The sequence below is a fragment of the Salmo trutta genome, chromosome 3 (genome assembly GCF_901001165.1).
Source record: "Salmo trutta chromosome 3, fSalTru1.1, whole genome shotgun sequence".
Classification (NCBI taxonomy): domain Eukaryota; kingdom Metazoa; phylum Chordata; class Actinopteri; order Salmoniformes; family Salmonidae; genus Salmo; species Salmo trutta.
In genome coordinates this window covers 60,901,448-60,923,594 of record NC_042959.1, presented here as the reverse complement: position 1 = coordinate 60,923,594, position 22,147 = coordinate 60,901,448, and the positions used below count along the sequence as shown (strand labels likewise).

Below are 22,147 nucleotides of genomic sequence, written 5' to 3'. Positions count from 1 at the left end.
AATGTATTTTTTTTAAATACATTTTTACAATATAGCCAATTTTGACTTTGTGGCTTTGGTACCTAGTGGAAACCCACCTATGGCCCTGCTTACTTGTAATTAGCTTAAAACGTGACGTATTGACACACAAAAAACGGCCCTAGTATAATTATAGTCCCCCCCCCCCCCCCACTACAAGCTTCCACATGTTACGTTATTGCCAGTAGGCCTATAGGCCTATCGGTGATAGTAATTCATTAGAATGATATGAAATTCTAAAGGTTAAGAGATTTAGATTAAATCATTGTCTATTGAATAATATATTATTTTCCATATGATGCTGAATGGTCCAGCTCCTGTAGTGAACAGGCTGCATATTTGAGTTGTGGTTAAGGAGTAATTTGTTTGTTTCAGTTGTGTAAACGTGAAGTGCATTTTTGGTTAATATTAAAATGCGAAACGTTTTTGTTGTTGGAGGAGATTTGCACGCCAATTTCTTGCCAACCTGTTTACAGTCCACTTATCGCTGTGAAATCAGGTGTGCTCAACTGAACGAAGAATATTAGGTTTTTAAATATAGACCCTAACATTATATTTATTTCAAGTGTGAATATGAATATTATTATTCACACTAAAATCATTGATTTTAACGCTGATAGACATATTATTATATTTACACAATTACGTCGAAAATGAATAATGCATCTCGAAGGCATCCTCTCTATAAGGATATTAGGCCTATGTAAGATTATTATTGTCATGTTTGGATATTATGATGATGAGTATTATTATGTCGCTTTTATTATAACTTATGTACATTCATTCTAAAGTACAAACTGATATTCACTTATTTTCCCATGTGTGTTGCAGGTCTGGGAGAGTCCTGGGGCCACGTGAGTCGGACCAGATCTCTGGATAATGTTGGGCGGGAGCTGGGATCACATCTGTTACAGGTGGGATCACATATCCTACAGGTGCAGACTTATTTGAATTATGAACGCCATTTTTATCTTTGGAATATAATAGAAATGTAAAAAAAATGTCGAATGGTAAACGTGTTTTTATTATTGTAAATTCTGTACAGATGACTTATTTTTTATTGTATTATTATTATTATCATTATTATTATCATCATAATCCCACGTGACAGCAGCAGTTGTCGCCAAATCCATATTTTAAAGGGAGAGTGATTTTCTTCCTCACAACATCTCCCTCCTGCTGCTCTCATTCTTGTGGATATAAATCTGGAAATATCTTCAACGCATTCATAGTCACGCGCCTCTCTTCTCTCCTCCAGGAGTCTCTAGTTAACAAGGGTTCGTTCCTACATGATCGTAACAACACTAAATGCAACACAGCAAAAGTACCATGGCCTAGTAGTTACAGTATAGTCGAAGTTCTAGACTATAATAATGATATTAATAAGTATGCAGACATTATTAGTGTGTTTCTATTGATAATTTCAAACAAGCTAATTCATAATTTCAAGATAATTAATTTGGATACATTGAACAAAATGTTATTATTATTATGCTAATTGGTAACAACTTTTTTGATACAGTCAACCGATAAAAAAACACAATGCTACGATGCCGTCATATACGTCTCCGATATTTTCCTTATTTTGTATTGACAACAGATTGATTGATTATTAATTTGAGAACTTAAATGATCTAATAACCTGTATAGTAGCATTAATATGTAGGCCTAGCTAGGCAAAGATCTACGCACATTTTGTCCACATTGGACCTAATTAATATATACATTACATTTATTTTTCAGACGTTGGACGGGTTCATTTTTGTGGTTGCTCCTGACGGGAAAGTAATGTACATATCTGAAACAGCATCGGTCCATTTGGGCTTATCACAGGTAGGCTGCTACACAATCCGTCTTTATTTAGATTAAATTGATTGCTTTATTTTGCATTCGATTTAAATCGATCCTTGTGCTTTGTGCTACAGTCGACATGGCCTATAGTCCTATGTTTTACGTTTCTTGAAAACAATGACTAAACGTGTATTTTAACAGGTAGAGCTGACCGGAAATAGTATTTACGAGTACATCCACCCCGCTGACCACGACGAAATGACAGCCGTGCTGACAGCTCACCAACCCTGCCACTCGCACTTTGTCCAAGGTATGGTAGCCTGTGTGTGCTATGGTGACTGAATGAGCACTGAATCATGTGTCGTGGTATTTACATTATATGGTCGTCTTTGATTGCGTTTTCTCTCTGTCTTTGAAGAATATGAAATGGAACGTTCGTTCTTCTTGAGAATGAAATGCGTCCTCGCGAAAAGAAATGCTGGTCTGACATGTGGTGGATATAAGGTAAGCCTTTGTTGCTAGAGTTGTTAGATTATATAGTCAGTCATTCCAGTTTGTATTGATGTTGTGACTGAATTGTTGATAGTTGGCACATGGTCTTTATAATTGAAGCCTATATTTTTAACTTCTCTGGCAAACTGCAGTTGGTTTTTGAAAAATCCATCAAACTGTAGTTTTAGCCCTGCTAGAAACTCTCCGTTCCCATGCAGTCCATAATTACAGAAATCTCATGCAATACCTCTAAACTGGTTGAATACATATTTCCATATGTGTATTCTTATATATTGTAGGCCTTCATGCATATTTGTGTGTACAATTCTGTCAGGTGATCCACTGCAGCGGGTACCTAAAGATCCGTCAGTACAGCCTGGACATGTCTCCATTTGATGGCTGCTATCAGAACGTGGGCTTGGTGGCGGTGGGCCACTCTCTACCGCCTAGCGCTGTCACTGAAATCAAACTACACAGCAACATGTTCATGTTCAGAGCCAGCCTGGATATGAAGCTCATTTTCCTCGACTCCAGGTAAATACAGCATTTAACACCCCTCACACACAGGAGACGCTTAGTGGTCCCAAATACTTAAGGTTCCACTTGAAACATCTTCTAACGGCTTTGTAGAGCATTCATAACGTCTTCATAAACGCTACATAGATGCATGAGTAGTCATACACATCTGAAATAATGAGGAAGATGTGGAAATTGGGTACGTTCTGTATGCATATGTATCTGTAATTCTGAGTGTATTTAATATTGTGTGTCCCAGGGTAGCTGAGCTGACAGGCTATGAGCCCCAGGATCTTATAGAGAAGACCCTCTATCACCATGTCCATAGCTGTGACTCCTTCCACCTGAGATGTGCACACCACTTGTGTGAGTTAGGTTTGTTTTGCTCTCCTACAGTTACTATCTCCCAGTCCTCAGCACTAGAATTTTCTATCTGTGATATATTAACAGTGTAGCGGCAATAGTATTACAAAAGGCATAACTAACACCACTGTCTGTGCTGAATGTTATACAGATATCTAATGTACTTACAGTGCATTCGGAAACTATTCAGACCCCTTCAATATTTCCACATTTTGTTACGTTACAGCCTTATTCTAAAATGGATTAAATCATCCCCCCCCTCATGTAACTACACGCAATACCCCATAATGACAAAGCAAAAAAAATGTTTTTTAGACACTTTTGCAAATGTATTAAAAATAAAAACTGATATCATATTTACGTAAATATTTAGACACTTTACTCAGTACTTTGTTGAAGCGTGATTGCAGCGTTGAGTCTTCTTGAGTATGACGCTACAAGCTTGGCGCACCTGTATTTGGGAGTTTCCCCAATTCTTCTCTGCAGTACATCTCAAGCTCTGTCAGGTTGGATGGGGAGCGTTGCTATCACAGCTATTTTCAGGTCTCTCCAGAGATGTTGGATCGGGTTCAAGTCTTGGTTCTGGCTGGGCCACTCAAGGACATTCAGAGACTTGTCCCGAAGCCACTTCTGTGTTGTCTTGGCTGTGTGCTTAGGGTCGTTGTCCTGTTGGAAGGTGAACCTTCACCCCAGTCTGAGGTCCTAAGAGCTCTGGAGCAGGTTTTTATCAAGGATCTCGCTGTACTTTGCTCCGTTCATCTTTCCCTCAATCTTGACTAGTCTCCTAGTCCCTGCCACTGAAAAACATCCCCACAGCATGATGCTGCCACCACCGTGCTTCACCTTAGGGATGGTGCCAGGTTTCCTCCAGACATGACGCTTGGCATTCAGGCCAAAAAGTTCAATCTTGGTTTCGTCAGACCAGAGAATCTTGTTTCTCATGGTCTGAGAGTCTTTAGGTGCCTTTTGCCAAAGTGGGCTGTCATGTGCCTTTTACTGAGGAGTGGCTTCCGTCTGGCCACTCTACCATAAAGGCCGGATTGGTGGAGTGCTGCAGAGATGGTTGCCCTTCTGGAAGGATCTCCTATCTCCACAGAGGAACTCTGGAGCTCTATCAGAGTGACAATCGGGTTCTTAGTCACCTCCCTGACTAAGGCCCTTCTCCCCTGATTGCTCAGTTTGGTGGTTACAAACTTCTTCTATTTAAGAATGATGGAGGCCACTGTGTTCTTGGGGACCTTCAATGCTGCAGACATTTTTTGGTGCCTCGACACAATCCTGTCTCGGAGCTCTGTGGACAGTTATTTTGACCTCATGGCTTGGTTTTTGCTGTGACATGCACTGTCAACTGTGGGACCTTATATAGACAGGTGTGTGCCTTTCCAAATCATGTCAAATCAGTTGAATTTACCACAAGTGGACTCCAATCAAGTTGTAGAAACATCTCAAGGATGATCAATGCAAACAGGATGCACCTCAGCTCAATTTTGAGTCTCATAGCAAATGGTCTGATTACTTATATAAATAAGGTATTTCTAAAAACCTGTTTTCGCTTTGTCATTATGGGGTATTGTGATTTTTATTTTATTTAATACATTTTAAAACGAGGATATAACGTAACAAAATGTGAAAAAAGTCAAAGGATCTGAATACTTTCCGAATGCACTGTAATTGTACTTTAATAATTGCTTTACATCACATGAAACAAAGTGCCTTTTTTTCCATTTATAAATTGCTTTATGAACTATCTGATTGATATTATAGTTTCACGTCACCCGAGTCGAAAATATTATCTGACAAATAAAATATAATATTTTTTAATTATGTCTTATCAGTTCTAATATATTTTGTGTATATGACAGAGTAATTGCAATAACCTGTTCTACTTAGAACAACATCCATCCTCTCACACAAATAGTGCCAGAAGAAATGGCAGCAGTTTTACGGGCGCCTAACCAATTGTGCTATTATGTGTGGTTTTTCGCATTATTTGTAACTTCTTTTGTACATAATGTTTCTGCAACCGTATCTTACGGCAAAAAAGAGCTTCTGGATATCAGGACAGCTGATCACTACCTCGGATCAGACAAAGATTTTTTCAACAACAAGCAAGACTCACCTGATATTCTCCAAACACCCGGCAGGGCCGACATCCCAGTTATTCTCAAGAGGAAGCGACGCAGGTACAGAGGACGAAGAGCCGGATGCCTCGTCAGGACCTGCAGAAGGCGAGTAGGAAAGCTGCCGTTACCGTCAATATTACTCGCCAACGTGCAATCATTGGACAATAAATTAGACAAGGTACGATCACAAATATCCTACCAACGGGACATCAAAAACTGTAATATCCTATGTTTCACGGAATCGTGGCTGAATGACGACATGGATATTCAGCTAGCAGGATATACGCTGCACAGGCAGGATAGAACAGCACACTTCGGTAAGACAAAGGGGGGCGGTCTGTGCATATTTGTAAACAACAGCTGGTGCACAAAATCTAAGGAAGTCTCTAGATTTTGCTCGCCTGAAATAGAGTATATTGTGATAAATTGCAGGCCACACTACTTGCCTAGAGAGTTCTCAGCTATACTTTTAGTGGCTGTTTATTTACCACCACAAACAGATGCTGGCACTAAGACCGCGCTCAGTCAGCTGTATAAGGAAATAAGCAAACAGGAAAACGCTCACCCAGAGATGGCGCTCCTAGTGGCCGGAGAATTTAATGCAGGGAAACTTAAATCAGTTCTACTAAATCTCTATCAACATGTTAAATGTGCAACCAGATGGAAATAAATTGTAGATCACCTGTACTCGACACACAGAGACGCGTACAAAGCTCTCCCTCGCCCTCCATTTGGCAAATCCGACCACAATTCTATCCTCCTGATTCCTGCTTACAAGCAAAAATTAAAGCAGGAAGCACCAGTGACTCGGTCTATAAAAAAATGGTCAGATGAAGCAGATGCTAAACTACAGGACTGTTTTGCTATCACAGACTGGAACATGTTCTGGGATTCTTCCGATGACATTGAGGAATACACCACATTAGTCACTGGCTTTATCAATAAGTGCATCGAGGATGTCGTCCCCACAGTGACTGTCCTTACATACCCCAACCAGAAGCCATGGATTACAGGCAACATTCGCACTGAGCTAAAGGGTAGAGCTGCCGCTTTCAAGGTGTGGGACTCTAACCCAGAAGCTTACAAGAAATGCCACTATGCCCTACGACGAACCATCAAACAGGCAAAGCGTCAATACAGGGCTAAGATTGAATCATACTACACCGGCTCCGACGCTCGTCAGATGTGGCAGGGCTTGCAAACTATTACAGACTACAAAGGGAAGCACAGCCGCGAGCTGCCCAGTGACACGAGCCTACCAGACGAGCTAAATCACTTCCTTGCTTGCTTCGAGGCAAGCAACACTAAGGCATGCATGAGAACATCAGCTGTGCCGGATGACTATGTGATCACGCTCTCCCTAGCCGACGTGAGTAAGACCCTTAAACAGGTCAACATACACAAGGCTGCCTCCTGTACTCCCTGTTCACCCACGACTGCATGGCCAGGCACGACTCCAACACCATCATTAAGTTTGCAGACGACACAACAGTGGTAGGCCTGATCACCGACAATGACGAGACAGCCTATAGGGAGGAGGTCAGAGACCTGGCCGGGTGGTGCCAGAATAACAACCTATCCCTCAATGTAACCAAGACTAAGGAGATGATTGTGGACTACAGGAAAAGGAGCACTGAGCACGCCCCAATTCTCATCGACGGGGCTGTAGTGGAGCAGGTTGAGAGCTTCAAGTTCCTTGGTGTCCACATCAAAAACAAACTAGAATGGTACAAGCACACCAAGACAGTCATGAACATTATCATCCCAGATGGCGTAAACGTCTTTGTCCTTCGTCTTGTCATGTCCCATGTATATATATATTTACATATTTTCTTCGCATATCTTTTTATATATTTTTTTCTAAAAACTCAACCTCAAAACACTCTCCTGCAACCCACCTCACCAATTTCAAAATAAAAAGAAGGAGAAAAAAAGAAAAAAAGTATTATTTACCTCAAATCTGAAATCCACAACAGAAGCTAGCCAGAGGTTAGCCAGAGGCTGGCCAGTTCACTGGCTAACGTTGGAGTTCAGCTAGCCACGGTTGGCGGTCATCAGCTATCCCTTAGCTTGAAAAGCTATCGCCAGTTTTGTACAGCGAGACTCAGACCAGAGCATACCGGTCCTATTTTCTCTCCATATCCCCAGATTTCTACCACAGGCTCTGGACATTTACACCTGGATCTTGCAGCTAGCTAGCTGCTACCCGAGTGACTATTGGCTAACGTCGGTCCCGGAGCTAACATCAATTATTCCAGAGCTAGCCAGCTGAAGAGTTCCATTAGCCACTCCTGGGCTACAATCACCTATCCGGACCCGTGTTACTGCCGATGCGGAGCCCCATCGGGCCTTCACGACTGGACTACCGACGTTATCTGCCCGAGGGAGTTATCCAACTGGCCCCTCCGTCGCGACGTAACCTGAACACCTATCTGCGGCCCGCTAATCGTTAGCTGTCTTATCGGCTGCTATCTGAATAGGACTATCGGACAATTTTCTTGGGACACTATAGCTATTTTTGCCACACGGAACCCCACTAATCTACTGACGGAAACGTACGAGGTGGCTAAAAACAGGTCTCCCTCCATCTTCTGCCAGCTTTCTACCTATGGCCCGGCTAGCTGTCTGAATCCCACGGGACCCTTATGATCACTTGGCTAAGCATGCCTCTCCTTAATGTCAATATGCCTTGTCCATTGCTGTTCTGGTTAGTGTTTATTGGCTTATTTCACTGTAGAGCCTCTAGCCCTGCTCATTATACCTTATTCAACCTTTCAGTTCCACCACCCACACATGCTATGACATCTTCTGGTTTCAATGATGTTTCTAGAGACAATATCTCTCTCATCATCACTCAATGTCTAGGTTTACCTCCACTGTATTCACATCCTACCATACCTTTGTCTGTACATTATACCTTGAAGCTATTTTATCGCCCCCAGAAACCTGCTCCTTTTACTCTCTACTCTGGGCGTCATAGATGACCAATTCTCATTGCTTTTAGCCATACCCTTATCCTACTCCTCTGTTCCTCTGGTGATGTAGAGGTGAATCCAGGCCCTGCAGTGCCTAGCTCCACTCCTATTCCCTAGGCACTCTCTTTTGATGACTTCTAACCGTAACAGCCTTGGTTTCATGCATGTTAACATTAGAAGCCTTCTCCCTAAGTTTGTTTTATTCACTGCTTTAGCACACTCTGCCAACCTGGATGTCCGAGCCGTGTCTGAATCCTGTCTTAGGAAGTCCACCAAAAACTCTGAAATCTTCATCCCTCACTACAACATATTCAGACAAGATAGAACGTCCAAAGGGGGCGGTGTTGCAATCTACTGCAGAGATAGCCTGCAGAGTTCTGTCCTACTATCCAGGTCTGTACCCAAACAATTTGAACTTCTGCTTTTAAAAATCCATCTCTCTAAAAACAAGTCTCTCACCGTTGTCGCCTGCTATAGACCACCCTCTGCCCCCAGCTGTGCTCTGGACACCATATGTAAACTGATTGCCGCCCATCTATCTTCAGAGCTCGTGCTGCTAGGTGACCTAAACTGGGACATGCTTAACACCCCAGCCATCCTACAATCTAAGCTTGATGCCCTCAATCTCACACAAATTATCAATGAACCTACCTGGTACCACCCCAAAGCCTTGAACACTGGCACCCTCATAGATATCATCCTAACCAACTTGCCCTCTAAATACACCGCTGCTGTTTTCAACCAAGATCTCAGCGATCACTGCCTCATTGCCTGTATCCGTAATGGGTCAGCGGTCAAACGACCTCCACTCATCACTGTCAAACGCTCCCTGAAACATTTCAGCGAGCAAGCCTTTCTAATTGACCTGGCCCGGGTATCCTGGAAGGATATTGACCTCATTCCGTCAGTAGAGGATGCCTGGTTATTTTTTTTAAAATGCCTTCCTCACCATCTTAAATAAGCATGCCCCATTCAAGAAATTTAGAACCAAGAACAGATATAGCCCTTGGTTCTCTCCAGACCTGACTGCCCTTAACCAACACAAAAACATCCTGTGGCGTTCTGCATTAGCATCGAACAGCCCCCATGATATTCAACTTTTCAGGGAAGTTAGAAACCAATATACACAGGCAGTTAGAAAAGCCAAGGCTAGCTTTTTCAAGCAGAAATTTGCTTCCTGCAACACAAACTCAAAAAAGTTCTGGGACACTGTAAAGTCCATGGAGAATAAGAACACCTCCTCCCAGCTACCCACTGCACTGAGGATAGGAAACTCTGTCACCTCCGATAAATCCACTATAATTGAGAATTTCAATAAGCATTTTTCTACGGCTGGCCATGCTTTCCACCTGGCTACCCCTACCACAGTCAACAGCACTGCACCCCCCACAGCTACTCACCCAAGCCTTCCCCATTCCTCCTTCTCCCAAATCCAGTCAGCTGATGTTCTGAAAGAGCTGCAAAATCTGGACCCCTACAAATCAGCCGGGCTAGACAATCTGGACCCTTTCTTTCTAAAATTATCTGCCGAAATTGTTGCAACCCCTATTACTAGCCTGTTCAACCTCTCTTTCGTGTCGTCTGAGATTCCAAAAGATTGTAATGCAGCTGCTGTCATCCCCCTCTTCAAAGGAGGGGACACTCTTGACCCAAACTGCTACAGACCTATATCTATCCTACCCTGCCTTTCTAAGGTCTTCGAAAGCCAAGTCAACAAACAGATTACCGACCATTTCGAATCCCACCGCACCTTCTCCGCTATGCAGTCTGGTTTCAGAGCTGGTCATGGGTGCACCTCAGCAATGCTCAAGGTCCTAAACGATATTGTAACCGCCATCGATAAGAAACAATACTGTGCTGCCGTATTCATCAACCTGGCCAAGGCTTTCGACAATGTTAATCACCACATCCTCATCGGAAGACTCAATAGTCTTGGTTTCTCAAATGATTGCCTCACCTGGTTCACCAACTACTTCTCTGATACAGTTCAATGTGTCAAATCAGATGGCCTGTTGTCCGGGCCTCTGGTAGTCTCTATGGGGGTGCCACAGGCTTCAATTCTTGGGCCAACTCTTTTCTCTGTATACGTCAATGATGTTGCTCTTGCTGCTGGTGAGTCTCTGATCCACCTCTACGCAGACGACACCACTCTGTATACTTCTGGCCCGTCTTTGGACACTGTGTTAACAACCCTCCAGACGAGCTTCAATGCCATACAACTCTCCTTCCGTGGCCATCAACTGCTCTTAAATACTAGTAAAACTAAATGCATGCTCTTCAACCGATCGCTGCCCATACCTGCCCGCCCGCCCAGCATCACTACTCTGGACGGTTCTTACTTAGAATATGTGGACAACTACAAATACCTAGGTGTCTGGTTAGACTGTAAGCTCTCCTTCCAGACTCACATCAAACATCTCCAATCCAAAGTTAAATCTAGAATTGGCTTCCTATTTCGCAACAAAGCATGCTTCACTCATGCTGCCAAACATAGCCTCGTAAAACTGACCATCCTACCGATCCTCGACTTCGGCGATGTCATTTACAAAATAGCCTCCAATACTCTACTCAATAAACTGGATGCAGTCTATCTGTCACGCCCTGACCAGGTGAACTCGGGGATATTGGGTCAGGGTGTGTCATGTTAGGTATTTTTCCTTTGTTTGTGTTTTGTTTACGTTTTAGCCTTGTGTAGGCTCTAGGTGGGAAATTCTAGGTTGGGTTCTGTCGATTCCCAATCAGAGACAGCTGTCGCTAATTGTCTCTGATTGGGATCACATTTAAGTGCTGTTTTCCCCACGCTGTTTGTGGGGTGTTGTCTCTTTGATTTTGAGCAGCTAACGTATCGGTACTTTCTTTGTTTTGTACGTGTTTATTTCGGTGTAAAAGAATAAACATGTGTTCGCTCCCAGCTGCGTTTTGGTCCGCTTCCTCGTTACCTGACGCCGAACGTTACAGAACACCCCACCAACAACGGACCAAGCAGCGGAGGAGGGCTGGCAAGGACAAGGAGCAGCACAAGGAGAGGCACCAGGAGAAAGGCTATCTGGAGTCATGGACTTGGGAGGAAATCCTGGATGGGAAAGGACCATGGGCTCAAGCTGGGGATTATCGCCGCCCGCAGTGGGAGATCGAGGCGGCGAGAGCTGAGAGGCGCTGGTATGAGGAGAGGGAGCGCAACGGACACGGGAGGCAGCCCCACAATTTTTTTGGGGGGGGGCACACGGGGAGATTGGCGGAGTCAGGTGGTAGACCTAAGCTAACTCCCCGTGCTTACCGGAAGCAGCGTGGCTCTGGTAAGACACCGTGTTATGCTGTGGAGCGCACGGTGTCCCCAGTGCGCGTTCAAAGCCCGGTGCGCTACATACCAGCCCCCTGCAAGTGCTATGCGAGTGCAGGCATCGAGCCAGGGCGGATGGTGCCAGCTCAGCGCGTCTGGTCTCCGGTGCGCCTCCTCGGTCCAGGTTATCCTGCGCCGGCGTTGCGCACTGTGTCTCCAGAGCGCTGGGAGGGTCCAGTTCGCCCAATGCCTGCTCTCCGCCCGTGCCGGGCCAAAGTGGACATTCAGCCTGGAGTGTGGGTAAGGAGTGTCCGTACCAGAACTCCAGTGCTCCCCCACAGCCCGGTTTATCCTGTGCCTCCTCCTCGGACCAGGCCTCCAGTGGGTCTTCCCATCCTGGTCCGTCCTGTGCCACCTCCCAGGACTAGGCCTCCGGTGGGTCTCGCCAGTCAACAGTCGTCGGAGCTGCCCGCCAGTCAACAGTCGTCGGAGCTGCCCGCCAGTCAACAGTCGTCGGAGCTGCCCGCCAGTCAACAGTCGTCGGAGCTGCCCGTCAGTCAACAGTCGTCGGAGCTGCCCGCCAGTCAACAGTCGTCGGAGCTGCCCGCCAGTCAACAGTCGCCGGAGTGGTCAGACTGCGCTGAACTGCCGGAGTGGCCAGACTGCGCTGAACTGCCGGAGTGGTCAGACTGCGCTGAACTGCCGGAGTGGCCAGACTGCGCTGAACTGCCGGAGTGGCCAGACTGCGCTGAACTGCCGGAGTGGCCAGACTGCGCTGAACTGCCGGAGTGGCCAGAGTGCCCTGAACTGCCGGAGTGGCCAGACTGCCCTGAACTGCCGGAGTGGCCAGACTGCCCTGAACTGCCGGAGTGGCCAGACTGCCCTGAACTGCCGGAGTGGTCAGACTGCGCTGAACTGCCAGACTGCCCAGACTGTCCCGAGCTGCCAGACTGCCCTCCGGCCCAGCCCGTCCCTGCTCCCCGCACCAGGTTAGTGGTGCGTGTCCACAGTCCTGTCCGGCCCGTCCCTGCTCCCCGCACCAAGTCAGTGGTGCGTGTCCCCAGTCCTGTCCGGCCCATACCTGTTCCCCGCACCAAGCCCACAGTGCGTGTCCACAGTCCTGTCCGGCCCGTCCCTGCTCCCCGCACCAAGTCAGTGGTGCGTGTCCCCAGTCCTGTCCGGCCCATACCTGTTCCCCGCACCAAGCCCACGGTGCGTGTCCACAGTCCTGTCCGGCCCGTCCCTGTTCCCCGCACCAAGCCCACGGTGCGTGTCCACAGTCCTGTCCGGCCCGTTCCTGTTCCCCGCACCAAGCCCACGGTGCGTGTCCACAGTCCGGCACGGCCCGTGTCCGGTCCACCGGTGCCCAATCCTGTTCCGGTCGACGGCTCCGATCCGGAGCCTGAGCATGCCGCTCCACAGTGGTCCAGTCCGGGCCAGAGGGGTAGGGTTAAGGTGAAGGCGGGGGAGAGAACACGCCCGGGGCCAGAGCCTCCACCGAGGGTGAGGCGCCCACCCGGGTCCCCCCCATAAGACTTAAGTTTGGTGCGCCGGGAGTACGCACCGTTGGGGGGGGGGTTCTGTCACGCCCTGACCAGGTGAACACGGGGATATTGGGTCAGGGTGTGTCATGTTAGGTATTTTTCCTTGGTTTGTGTTTTGTTTACGTTTTAGCCTTGTGTAGGCTCTAGGTGGGAAATTCTAGGTTGGGTTCTGTCGATTCCCAATCAGAGACAGCTGTCGCTAATTGTCTCTGATTGGGATCACATTTAAGTGCTGTTTTCCCCACGCTGTTTGTGGGGTGTTGTCTCTTTGATTTTGAGCAGCTAACGTATCGGTACTTTCTTTGTTTTGTACGTGATTATTTCGGTGTAAAAGAATAAACATGTGTTCGCTCCCAGCTGCGTTTTGGTCCGCTTCCTCGTTACCTGACGCCGAACGTTACACTATCACAGTGCCATCCGTTTTGTCACCAAAGCCCCATATACTACCCACCACTGCGATCTGTACGCTCTCGTTGGCTGGCCCTCGCTTCATACTCGTCGCCAAACCCACTGGCTCCAGGTCATCTACAAGACCCTGCTAGGTAAAGTTCCCCCTTATCTCGGCTCACTGGTCACCATAGCAGAGCCCACCTGTAGCACGCGCTCCAGCAGGTATATCTCTCTGGTCACCCCCAAAGCCAATTCCTCCTTTGGCCGTCTCTCCTTCCAGTTCTCTGCTGCCAATGACTGGAACAAACTACAAAAATCTCTGCAACTGGAAACACTTATCTCCCTCACTAGCTTTAAGTACCAGCTATCAGAGCAGCTCACGGATCACTGCACCTGTACATAGCCCATCTATAATTTAGACCAAACAACTACCGCTTCCCCTACTGTATTTATTTATTTATTTTGCTCCTTTGCACCCCATTATTTCTATTAATACTTTGTACTTTCTTCCACTACAAATCTACCATTCCAGTGTTTTACTTGATATATTGTATTTACTTTGCCACCATGGCCTTTTTGCCTTTACCTCCCTTATCTAACCTCATTTGCTCACATTGTATATAGACTTATTTTTCTACTGTATTATTGACTGTATGTTTGTTTTACTCTATGTGTAACTCTGTGTTGTTGTATGTGTCGAACTGCTTTGCTTTATCTTGGCCAGGTCACAATTGTAAATGAGAACTTGTTCTCAACTTGCCTACCTGGTTAAATAAAGGTAAAATAAAAAGAGGGCAAGACAAAGCCTATTCACCCTCAGGAAACTAAAAAGATTTGGCATGGGTCCTGAGATCCTCAAAAGGTTCTACAGCTGCAACATTGAGAGCGTCCTGACCGGTTGCATCACTGACTGGCACGGCAATTGCTCGGCCTCCGACCGCAAGGCACTTCAGAGGGTAGTGCGTACAGCCCAGTACATCACTGGGGCTAAGCTGCCATCCAGGACCTCTACACCAGGCGGTGTCAGAGGAAGGCCCTAAAAATTGTCAAAGACCCCAGCCACCCCAGTCATAGACTGTTCTCTCTACTACCGCATGGCAAGCGGTACCGGAGTGCCAAGTCTAGGACAAAAAGGCTTCTCAACGGTTTTTACCCCCAAGCCATAAGACTCCTGAACAGGTAACCAAATGGTTACCCGGACTATTTGCATTGTGTGCCCCCCCCAACCCCTCTTTTTATGCTGCTGCTACTCTCTGTTTATCATATATGCATAGTCACTTTAACTATACATTCATGTACATACTACCTCAATTGGCCCGACCAACCAGTGCTCCCGCACATTGGCTAACCAGGCTATCTGCATTGTGTCCCGCCACCCACCACCTGCCAACCCCTCTTTTACGCTACTGCTACTCTCTGTTCATCATATATGCATAGTCACTTTAACCATACCTACATGTACATACTACCTCAATAAGCCTGACTAACCGGTGTCTGTATATAGCCTTGCTACTGTTAATTTCAAATGTCTTTTTACTGTAGTTTTATTTCTTTACTTACCTACACACACACACACACACACACACACACACCTTTTTTTGCACTATTGGTTAGAGCCTGTAAGTAAGCATTTCACTGTAAGGTCTACACCTGTTGTATTCGGCGCACGTGACAAATAAACTTTGAATTGATTTGATGTTGCACTACTATCTTATCATCCAATTATGTTATACAGTTGAAGTCGGAAGTTTAGGACATCTACTTTGTGCATGACACAAGTAATTTTCCAACAATTGTTTACAGACAGATTATTTCACTTATCATTCACTGTATCACAATTCCAGTGGGTCAGAAGTTTACATTCAGTAAGTTGACTCTGCCTTTAAACAGCTTGAAAAATTCCAGAAAATTATGCCATGGCTTTAGAAGCTTCTGATAGGCTAATTGACATCGTTTGAGGCAACCTTCCCAACACCCACATGGTATAATTACATCAAAACCTAAAATGTAACTAGTCTGTATAAATCAATCGTTGCATTACTAGTAGCCAAATTATTCTCCATATAGGCCATGTGACGGTGTGGATAGGGTAGGGTACCTGTGGATGTATTTTAAGGCCTACCTTCAAACTCAGTGCCTCTTTGCTTGACATCATGGGAAAATGAAAAGAAATCAGCCAAGACCTCAGAAAAAAAATTGTACACCTCCACAAGTCTGGTTCATCCTTGGGAGCAATTTCCAAATGCCTGAAGGTACCACGTTCATCTGTACAAACAATAGTAGGCAAGTATAAACACCTTAGGACCACACAGCCGTCATACCACTCAGGAAGGAGACGCGTTCTGTCTCCTAGAGATGAACGTACTTTGGTGCGAAAAGTGCATATCAATCCCAGAACAACAGCAAAGGACCTTGTGAAGATGCTGGAGGAAACAGGTACAAAAGTATCTATATCCACAGTAAAACGAGTCCTATATCGACATAACCTGAAAGGCTGCTCAGCAAGGAAGAAGCCACTGCTCCAAAACCACCATAAAAAAGCCAGACTATGGTTTGCAACTGCACATGGGGACAAAGATCGTACTTTTTGGAGAAATGTCCTCTGGTCTGGTGAAACAGAAATAGAACTGTTTGGCCATAATGACCATCGTTATGTTTGGAGGAAAAAGAGGGAGGCTTGTAAGCCAAAGAACACCATCCCAACCATGAAGCACGGGGGTGGCAGCATCATGTTGTGGGGATGCTTTGCTGTTGGAGGGACTGGTGCACTTCACAAAATAGATGGCATCATGAGGCAGGAAATTTATGTGGATATATTCAGTCAGGAAGTTAAAGCCTGGTCAGAAATGGGTCTTCCAAATGGACAATGACCCCAAGCAAACTTCCAAAATTGTGGCAAAATGGCTTAAGGACAACCAAGTCAAGGTATTGGAGTGGCCATCACAAAGCCCTGACCTCAATCCTGCAGAAAATGTGTGGGCAGAACTGAAAAAGTGTGGGTGAGCAAGGAGGCCTACAAACCTGACTCAGTTACACCAGCTCTGTCAGGAGGAATGGGCCAAAATTCACCCAACTTATTGTGGGAAGCTTGTGGAAGGCTACCCGAAACGTTTGACCCAAGTTAAACAATTTAAAGGCAATGCTAAATGTTTTTGGCTAAGGTGTATGTAAACTTCCGACTTCAACTGTAGATGACCACTAATTAATGCTTCATCATTTTTGGAACGATGATATAAACAAGAATTTCAGTTTCTCTCTAACTCTCTCTCTCCCCCTCTATTTGTCTCCGTGTATCCCTCTCTTTGTCTCTGTCTCTCTCTCTCTCTCTCTCTCTCTCTCTCTCTCTCTCTCTGTGACTGTCTGTCTCTCGCTCTCTGTCTCTCTCTCTCTGTCCAGTGCTGGTGAAAGGCCAAGTTACCACTAAGTACTATAGGTTCCTGGCTAAGCAGGGTGGCTGGGTTTGGGTTCAGAGCTATGCCACCATCGTACACAACAGCCGTTCCTCCAGACCCCACTGTATCGTCAGTGTCAACTACGTCCTCACGTAGGTACCTCAGCAAAACCCCAGAGGATAACACATGAAAGCATTGTAGAACAGTTATTTCTTATGTGATCCTTGGTGGATGACATACAGGACCAACACTACATCAGTGGGTCATAATATGTGTGCAAGTCCCACCATGTGTATTAGAGGTCGACCGATTATGATTTTTCAACGCCGATACCGCTACCGATTATTGAAGTACCAAAATAAAGCTGATACCGATTAATCACCCTATTTGTATATATGTATTTGTAATAATGACAATTACAACAATACTGAATGAACAATGAACACTTTTATTTTAACTTAATATAATACATCAATAAAATCAATTTAGTCTCAACTAAATAATGAAACATGTTCAATTTGGTTTAACAAATAATGCAAAAACAAAGTGTTGGAGAAGAAAGTAATAGTGTAATATGTGCATTGTTAGAAAGCTAACGTTTAAGTTCCTTGCTCAGAACATGAGAACATATGAAAGTTGGTGGTTCCTTTTAACATGAGTCTTCAATATTCCCAGGTAAGAAGTTTTGGGGTGTAGTTACTATAGGACTATTTCTCTCTATACCATTTGTATTTCATATACCTTTGACTATTGGATGTTCTAATAGGTACTTTAGTATTGCCAGCCTAATCTCGGGAGTTGATAGGCTTGAAGTCATAAACAGCGCAATGCTTGAAGCACAGCGAAGAGCTGCTGGCCTACGCAGGAAAGTGCTGTTTGAATGAATGCTTACGAGCCTGCTGCTGCCTACCACCGCTCAGTCAGACTGCTCTATCAAATCATATACTTAATTATAATATAATAACACACAGAAATACGAGCCTTAGTTCATTAATATGGTCAAATCCGGAAACTATCATTTCGAAAACAAAACGTTTATTTTTTCAGTGAAATACGTAACCGTTCCGAATTTTATCTAACGGGTGGCATCCATAAGTCTAAATATTGCTGTTACATTGCACAACCTTCAATGTTATGTCATAATTACGTAAAATTCTGGCAAATTAGTTCGCAACGAGCCAGGCGGCCCAAACTGTTGCATATACCCTGACTCTGCGTGCAATGAACGCAAGAGAAGTGACACAATTTCCCTAGCTTAATATTGCCTGCTAACATGAATTTCTTTTAACTAAATATGCAGGTTTAAAAATATATACTTCTGTGTATTGATTTTAAGAAAGGCATTGATGCTTATGGTTAGGTACATTCGTGCAACGATTGGGCTTTTTTCGCAAATGCGCTTTTGTTAAATCATCCCCCATTTGTTGAAGTTGGCTGTCTTTGTTAGGAAGAAATGGTCTTCACACAGTTCGCAACGAGTCAGGCGACCCAAACTGCTGCATACACCCTGACTCTGTTGAACAGAACATAAGAGAAGTGACACAATTTCCCTAGTTAAAATAAATTCATGTTAGCAGGCAATATTAACTAAATATGCAGGTTTAAAAATATATACTTGTGTATTGATTTTAAGAAAGGCGTTGATGTTTATGGTTAGGTACACTGGTCCAACGACAGTGCTTTTTTTCGCGAATGCGCTTGTTAATACACCTGTTTGGCGAAGTAGGCTGTGATTCAATGATAAATTAACAGGCACCGCATCGATTATATGCAACGTAGGACAAGCTAGATGAACTAGTAATATCATCAACCATGTGTAGTTAACTGGTGATTATGTTAAGATTTATTGTTTTTTATAAGATAAGTTTAATGCCAGCTAGCAACTTACCTTGGCTCCTTGCTGCACTTGCATAACAGGTAGTCAGCCTGCCACGCAGTCTCCTCGTGGAGTGCAATGTAATCGGCCATGATCGGTGTCCAAAAATGCCGAGTACCGATTGTTATGAAAACTTGAAATCGGCCCTAATTAATCGTCCATTCCGATTAATCGGTCGACCTCTAGTGTGTATAGCCTACCCTTTTGCTTTGTCTGTACATCACCAATAAGTCTGTAGTACTGTCAGTGGAAAGAATGGTGCTGTAGGTCTAGGGTGTCTGGTATTTCTTCAGTGGATGGTTATATCTCCTAGCTGAAGTCATGGCACCGCAGAGAGAGATCAGCAGTCACATCTGTCCTTGATTTGTTTGGTCTGATGTGATTCCTGGCTCTGGGAGGGTCAGGCCAGGCTTGAGCCTGTTCAGATTTTTACACAGCACCACACACACTTCTTTGTAGTTCCGCTTAGCTGTCGTTTCCCTCTCTGATAAGATAATGAGTATTGGCACCCGAGGTTTACACAAGCCTTCAATGCAAATCAATTAACGAGAGGTTAATAAGAAATATATTTATTTTTAGGTTAATAAGAAACGTGACACGTTTTTTTGGTTCATTTGCTTAAATGACTTAAGTGTAGTGGATGAGGTGTTTGTTGAAGGTAAGTTTTGACAGGATTGTAAAAAGGACCTTTTTATTTGTGGAGCTCATTTATAGTGGAACAAAGTTGTGTATTTTCGTCTTATCAAAGCCTGTCGACTGTGTTTTTTGTTGTTCTGCAGATGTTAGGATGAAATGTTCTGTTAGATTTTTCTGTCTAATAGGGTGAGAGTTTACAGTAGCTGACAGGAAGACTGCAGCGTTCTATCACTGTTTTCAATTTAGAATAATCATTTCTTGAAAAACTGAAAGTTGTTTACTGTCACTTTCTTCTGCTGTAGAATAGTTATGATGTGTACTAGTGTGGATGTCTGTGTAGAATAGTTATGATGTGTACTAGTGTGGATGTCTGTGTGTAGAATAGTTATGATGTGTACTAGTGTGGATGTCTGTGTGTAGATAAGTTATGATGTGTAGTAGTGTGGATGTCTGTGTGTAGAATAGTTATGATGTGTAGTAGTGTGGATGTCTGTGTGTAGAATAGTTATGATGTCTAGTAGTGTGGATGTCTGTGTGTAGATAAGTTATGATGTGTAGTAGTGTGGATGTCTGTGTGTAGAATAGTTATGATGTGTACTAGTGTGGATGTCTGTGTGTAGATAAGTTATGATGTGTAGTAGTGTGGATGTCTGTGTGTAGAATAGTTATGATGTGTAGTAGTGTGGATGTCTGTGTGTAGAATAGTTATGATGTCTAGTAGTGTGGGTGTCTGTGTGTAGAATAGTTATGATGTGTAGTAGTGTGGGTGTCTGTGTGTAGAATAGTTATGATGTGTACTAGTGTGGATGTCTGTGTGTAGATAAGTTATGATGTCTAGTAGTGTGGATGTCTGTGTGTAGATAAGTTATGATGTGTAGTAGTGTGGATGTCTGTGTGTAGAATAGTTATGATGTGTACTAGTGTGGATGTCTGTGTGTAGAATAGTTATGATGTGTAGTAGTGTGGATGTCTGTGTGTAGAATAGTTATGATGTGTACTAGTGTGGATGTCTGTGTGTAGAGAAGTTATGATGTCTAGTAGTGTGGATGTCTGTGTGTAGAATAGTTATGATGTGTACTAGTGTGGATGTCTGTGTGTAGAATAGTTATGATGTGTAGTAGTGTGGATGTCTGTGTGTAGAATAGTTATGATGTGTACTAGTGTGGATGTCTGTGTGTAGATAAGTTATGATGTCTAGTAGTGTGGATGTCTGTGTGTAGAATAGTTATGATGTGTACTAGTGTGGATGTCTGTGTGCAGATAAGTTATGATGTGTAGTAGTGTGGATGTCTGTGTGTAGAATAGTTATGATGTGTACTAGTGTGGATGTCTGTGTGTAGAATAGTTTTTGTCTAGTAGTGTGGATGTCTGTGTGTAGAATAGTTATTGTGTAGTAGTGTGGATGTCTGTGGTTGTAGAATAGATATTGTGTAGTAGTGTCGATGTCTGTGGTCGTTGAGTAATTATTGTGTAGTAGTGTGGATGTCTGTGTGTAGATAAGTTATTGTGTGGATGTCTGTGTGTAGAATAGTTATCGTGTAGTAGTGTGGGTATCTGTGTGTAGATTAGTTATTGTGTTGAGTAGTGTGGGTGTCTGTGTAGGATAGGTATTGTGTAGAGTAGTGTGGGTGTCTGTGTGTTGAGGTCATTGAGTTATCAGGTTCACTAAAGCATATTCATGTCTATGGACTTGGCTGTTACCTTTGGAACCCTCACCCGGGAAGGGAAAGTCGCTTTGCAAGGTGTCTCTGGAATGAACAACATGTCCATCTGTCTGTCTGCAGACTGTGTCAACTGTCTCAGTCAGGCATGGGTTCACAAAGTATTTTTTTTCTTCCTAATAGTTTTAATTTGTTTGGTTGAGTCAACCTGGCTTGAGGTGTCAGATAGAAGCGGTTTCACTGTTGGCACTATTCCATTGTCTCTATTGCCCTTGTCAAACCTCAATCCAGTCAAGCTTAAGTATTAGAAAGAATACTAATACAGTTTGAACCCAGGTCTGGTGGACTGTCTTTCTCAGACAGTGGTATTGAGCTAAGTGTGGGCCTCCGTCATGCATGAGCACTGATAAACAACACAATTTGTTTCAACCCAGTTTTCCACTGGAAAAGTCACCATATCGTTCAAACCTCTTTTCACTCAGCATGCGCTTACTTTATCAACTGAACTGCAAACAGTCCAGATATAGATATAGTCTGAGTCAAGCTCTATTGGTTCTGTGAGTGTTAGTATTGGCTCAGTACAGATGTAGGATCTTAATTTGATCACCCTGTTGCAGGAGAACTTTCCTACAATGCAGGAAATGTAAAACTTGTAATGTATTTGAGGTTTAAAAAGGCTTCTGAAGTTTGTAATTTTCACTTAGAAATCTTATAATTATAATCCACATAATAATTCACATTTCCTGTTTCTGCAGGATTATTTTCCTGCTGTAGTGGCTCAAATTAAGAACCTACATCTGTACCTTCTGGTTAGGTCTGTGAAAACGGTGCCACTGCTTTCTAGGATGGGACATTTAGCAAATTTCCTGGTGTGCTGCTGTGTGTAATGTGTATTGCTGCAGATGTAAAAGTGTTTCAGTAAATTAATTAAGCCCATAAAACACTCCATTAACCAGAGGAGGCAGAAGAGGCTGCTCCGTACAGAGGAGAGAAGATGGAAATGGCTCGACACGCTCTGCCACAGCCACAGACTACCCCCCTCCCCAAATCCATAACGGTGTTTATGAGGTTTTAATTGATAGGCCATAAA

General features: G+C 44.2%; 1 protein-coding gene across 1 annotated transcript in view; it reads left to right on the top strand.

The window, feature by feature from the left end:
* Positions 1 to 22,147, top strand: part of LOC115182056 (single-minded homolog 1-A-like) — a 33,813-nt gene that overhangs the window by 5,658 nt on the left and 6,008 nt on the right. The window contains exons 3-9 of the mRNA XM_029743704.1: positions 850 to 932; positions 1,762 to 1,851; positions 2,011 to 2,119; positions 2,228 to 2,313; positions 2,636 to 2,835; positions 3,077 to 3,183; positions 16,889 to 17,036. Coding sequence (XP_029599564.1) covers positions 850 to 932; positions 1,762 to 1,851; positions 2,011 to 2,119; positions 2,228 to 2,313; positions 2,636 to 2,835; positions 3,077 to 3,183; positions 16,889 to 17,036 — 823 coding nt within the window. The remainder of the gene's footprint in view (positions 1 to 849; positions 933 to 1,761; positions 1,852 to 2,010; positions 2,120 to 2,227; positions 2,314 to 2,635; positions 2,836 to 3,076; positions 3,184 to 16,888; positions 17,037 to 22,147) is intronic.